This window comes from Morone saxatilis, unplaced genomic scaffold (assembly GCF_004916995.1).
Source record: "Morone saxatilis isolate NCDOM2014 unplaced genomic scaffold, NCSU_SB_2.0 Contig23, whole genome shotgun sequence".
NCBI lineage: Eukaryota > Metazoa > Chordata > Actinopteri > Moronidae > Morone > Morone saxatilis.
In genome coordinates, this window is record NW_023339796.1 from 7,219,543 (window position 1) to 7,224,737 (window position 5,195).

The 5,195-nt window shown below is 39.3% G+C and overlaps 1 protein-coding gene across 1 annotated transcript in view; it reads right to left on the minus strand.

Moving 5' to 3' along the window:
* Window positions 1–1,295: 1,295 nt before the first annotated feature.
* LOC118335069 (retinal homeobox protein Rx2-like) overlaps window positions 1,296–5,195 on the minus strand; it is a 4,623-nt gene continuing 723 nt past the window's right edge. The window contains exons 2-3 of the mRNA XM_035671255.1: window positions 2,057–2,313; window positions 1,296–1,733 (exon numbers count right to left, since the gene is read on the minus strand). Of these exons, the coding sequence (XP_035527148.1) occupies window positions 1,296–1,733; window positions 2,057–2,313 (695 nt within the window). The remainder of the gene's footprint in view (window positions 1,734–2,056; window positions 2,314–5,195) is intronic.

The following is a 5,195-nucleotide window of genomic DNA, read 5'->3' on the forward strand; positions in this document are numbered from 1 at the left end:
TCTATTTGAAAAGTGTCCTGAGATAAACTTCTGTTATGAATTGGCGCTATACAAATAAAATTGAATTGAATTGAATTGAATTAAATCCAGCTGACGTGAATATTTAGTCATTAATGCAATGAGGTGCATCCTTTACCAATAAGGATGAAGACTGAGATGGTGCGTAATAATAAAAAAAAAACATTGATACATTATGCCATATCTGTAAATTAGAAATAATTTAAATGGTCACAAAGTTAATCGGGTCTTGAAAAGGGTTTTTCGGGGGCATCTGAGGGCACGCTGTCCACGGCTGAGAATCCGGGGTTAATCGCTTTAAAAGCAGTAATTAGGTGTTAAGAGGTATGCTTGTCTGTTTAAATTAGCCTCTGAGCCAGATTACGCTCTGTGACTTCCGAAAAACCTCCCCCATCAGGACTCAACGCTCTCCAAAGGGCCAGTTTAATGATTTGAATAAAGAAAAAAATAATGCATATCACCTTTAAACCTAATCAAACTCGAATTGAAGTGGGAGAAGTGGTTTTAAAATACTTGTTTGTGCCCACTTTTAACATAATTGAAAATATACAACAATAAAAAATAAAATGCTGGAGAGCATTTACACAGAAACAGAAAACCCAACCAAACAGACGTACAGGTAAAAAGAACAAATTCAATTTAGATGCCAGCAAATGTCCTCAAAGCAAAGTTCAATAATCCTCATGAAGATATTTTTACTTCAGTGGAGCAGGAACATTTTACAGCCAGGTACATGTAGACAGAATTATGGTCAGTATTGGTTTTTGTTTGTTTTTTTTGTTTTTTTTAATAAAAATATCTTATTTCCACAAAAAAAAAGGACAATTAAGACAACAAACTTGTATACATTTTTTTTTTTAAATTTCTCATCAAGTAATAAGTAAGTCCAAATACAAAAATGTTGCTATTACTGACCACATGGCTCTACTTAGCCTCTCATATACTATATTGCAGTTTGTCAGTACTGTCTGAAATATACAAAATTACTGTTGACACAAGTGTTAAAACATTCAGGTTGAAGATTTTCTCGTACTTTAAAACCTTTTGAGCTAAACCAAAATAAACAACCCCCACAGATTTGAGGCTAAAAAACTTTTGTGAATAATAATTTTTAAAAAAAGTTCATTTTCAAAGTTGCTTAAACATCAGTGAAAAAATATCAGACCCCTTTGGTGTCATGTACCCTCGTTAGTGGTACACGAAACAAACAGTGGAAAAGCAGTTTGTAAACATTCACGGGGAGCAGCTCACACATCTGTCCGCAGTGCCTCATCAGATCACATGTGCTGCCAGGTTTTATCCATTGACTGAATGTGCTCTTTGGCCTTCATCCTGAGGGCTGCGATGCTGGAACTCCTGTCGTCCTCCATCGGGTATTTATCGTTGAAGCTGGGTGAGCACTGGTAGGGAGGAGGGCCCATTGGCTGCATACCCTGAACCATGCCGGGTGGGGTGTTCAGGAAGCTGTGGCTTGGATAGGCAGGCTGCAGGCCCTGTGGCGAACCCATGAACCCTGGGATGGTATGCATAGGCGTGGCACCGGAGATGGGTGAGGTCAGCCAGGGATCTAGGGGCATCGGGTTGGCCACTGGCCCCACGTTAGGAGGCATCGGGGGACGATTGAAGGATAGCATGGGAGAGTCATGCAGCTTCATTGTGCTAGTGTCCATCTTCTCTTGACGTCTCCACTTGGCCCTCCGGTTCTGGAACCAAACCTGGACAAAGAGAAATGAAGATGATATGAGACGATGCACTGATGCTACCGCTACGTGGTGCAGGAGACGGAAACTTTCAAATGTATTTGCCGTCCAAAATCATTTCCATTTCATTTCGAGAACCGTTTTTGCTGCTGCGAGTGAAATGACAGATGGGACAATTTACTGATGCACTGATGAATAAACTGTGGTATTGTGTAGAATAAATGATTCAATATGTTTTGCCTAATGAGGCCTATAACTTAATTTAACTGCAGTTTTCTGTTCAGTACAGCACAGACTGTTACCAACAGTACACCAATAGCATCTCAGATAGTTCTTACCTGAACTCGAACCTCAGGCAAGTTAACCTTCATTGCCAGCTCCTCACGGCTGTAGACGTCGGGGTAGTGGGACTTCTCGAAGGCTCGCTCTAGCTCATGAAGCTGGTAGGTGGTGAAGGTGGTACGGTTTCTTCTGTGCTTCTTTTTAGTGTGCTCTTCTTCTTTGATGGCCTCCGGGGACCCCTCAGCAACGTCCAGTTCCTTCTGCGGGTTGCTCATTTCTTCATCACTCTTGTCACCGGAGAAGAGGTCCGATTCTAAAATGAAGGACGGGATGCATAGTAAGGTGTGTAAGATTCAGACATCAGAAATGATTGTAACATTTGAAACAACCAACTTGCATGCAGCTGGTGTTAAGCCGGTAAGCAGGCCTTTGATTTTGGCAACAGTAACATCTTGACAAATCTTATTTGGCTAGGACAGATTGAGAATGGTGAAGCTAATAGAGCAATTAAGGTTCTTGGAGAGGTACAACCAATGCGCATCTAATACTACAAAAACAAACCTCTCAGCCAATAGATTAAAATGACATATCAGTTAATCTTGGTGAAGACAATTTGATCAATATTTATTTATAGGAAATACATTTTGAAATGAACATATTGACACCTCAAAACAACAGTAAGTACATTGCCTGTTTGTTTTTCTTTATGGACAAACCAAGGCAAAGAAATGTGGTGTAATACATTTGAAAAGTCTCCCGACATTACTTTGTTACCAGAGTTAGCGATATCTGAACTTTGTTGCATTAAAATGGTTCATATTCCACAACATTTCCAACTAGAGGAGTGCATTCAGTAGAGTGCAGATCACAGGCAGGTGAGTCTGGGTCAGCTCTGATGTCATCCACCTGCCACCCACCTGAATTCATTATAGTCTCTAATTAAGAAACCCCCCAGCCACATGGATTTTCACTCCCGCTCTGCTGGTCCCTGTTGGCTATATTACCTTTTAAATTATGTCAAGCAGCGCAAGCTTTCTAGGTGATTTCTTTATTGTGTGTTGGATTGATGTATGATCGTTTTCTTTAATAATTTACTTTAATTAGAGAGGCTGCTTTCAGTTATTTGTAAAGTTTCCATGTGTGGTAATGTCACCGCAGATATCGTGGGACATTTAAGCAGCAAAACTAAAATCTGACAGAATTAAAGACGGAATTAAACTATTAGCTTCTGAAATTACTTTTTTTAGGAGATCTGATGATGCTCAGGATTTGTCTGCTTTACTTTAGACTGTGTGTGGGAACTTTTGGGTGTGTAGAAGAACACAAAACATGAATCAACATTAGATATTGACCGATCCAGAAATAGTTTTTCAAAACTTGTGAATCACTCAAACCTAAATAACATTCACAAATAATATTTTTAGGCTTATGGGTCCAGTAATATGTGACAGATACACACACACACAAACAATCAAACCCTTATACCTGAACTAATATACAGTATCCTGTCTTTTACAACAAAAGGATGTTACTGGAGGAAAACATTTTTGTGTGTGGGTAATTCCAAATTAAATGTAATAAACAGCCCAAACAAAAAGTGAAATCTAAACTTTTCTCATCATGTTAAAATAGCTTAATGACTGATGCCCTTTATACAGTTGAGAGCTTATAAACACCAGGGGTTTGGCAAGTCCAAATTACTTCACGTCTTTCACTGAATTCTTCCCATGCAGTAATCCCATAGTAACAGATGCTACCACTTAAATCTACGAGCCCCCACCTCCCCTAATGGGACTTCAGTTGGCTTCTGCATAAACAGTCATAGTCCAGATTAAATGAGTGTACAGTAGAGCAAGTGGGCTGTGTGTGTGTGCGTGTGTGTGTGATGCATCAAAGCTTGTTCATATACCAAATTGTTTGTAGCAATATGGTCAACAGATCATTGGAAATAATGATGCCAAGCAACAAAGGCTTAGTGTACAGTGAGATCTTTAAAGCACGATACTTTTAAAGGTCAAGCCATGAGTAAGGGATGATCAAAAAAATCTAAAGTTGCTGCCATTCTTTTCTGCTGAAAGGAAAAATAGTGTTTCCACATCAGCATTATCCCATCTAAATTGTGTCATCACATGACATGAACATGGTGAACTCTGTCGCTTTGGCATATAATTATATCAGTACACGTTAAAGGCAGTAAGCACCCTCATAGAGGTGTGTAGTCTGCAAATCTAGCAGACAGACCTTTAAAAGAAATCTAAATTTCTGCCAGGGCTCATATAGAAGTCTTGCTTTAGAGGCTGTGGTCAGGTGGGATTGTTTACAATGGAACCTGGTAGTGAAAAACATTTTACATCAGAAAACAGTATTACATTGTTCAAAGAAACAAATCTCTCCTTTCCGGTGTATATTAGGTACAGACATATCCACTGTCCATCCGTTTGTCCTGCTCAGTTGTAGCTCACTCATTGGCTTTTGTCTGTTGTGGCTACTGTACTGTACCGTTCACATACCTTGTAGCTCTGTCAAAATACCATTCATCTATTCAGAGTCATGTTTTCTTTACATTGTGTCTGTTGACAGGAGGCATGTGGAATAGTATCAGCAGGCCACATTCAGGCACAATGTGAGCTGCAGTTGTTTATGGGCATGCCAATGTCTATAAAACAAAGTGAACAAAAGCTGAAGTTTGTATAAAACAGCATACCTTAATAAGTGTAGCTGCTTTGCAGTAGGTAGTAATGACTGGCAGAAGACTAATTTTACTGGCTTCTTAAACTCTTATTTCCTGCCAGACCCACCAGTGGGTCCATACTTACAAAGGCCTGTTGTGTGGGCAAATGCTGGACAAATTGCTCTGATCCACTGAACATTATTTCAAATTTGCTCAACATACCAAAGTTACCAAAGACAGAAAATATACCAAGCTGATTGGACCTTTTTCACACACAGCGAGAAGAGCAAAGGTGTGCAATAACTAATAACATTAATCTTAGCTTTCCTCCATATAGATGTGCCATTAATACCAGGTCCCTGGCACCAAAACACCTGAGTGGGATGTACCCTTTATTCATATTAATAGTAAGAGAAGGTAAGTTGGCACTTATGAGCAAAGCTAACATTATCTTGGACACTATCAGCTGTTTGTTATTTATTAATTTTTCTTTGGCTGACTTTTGTATCTCTGTTGCTTTACTG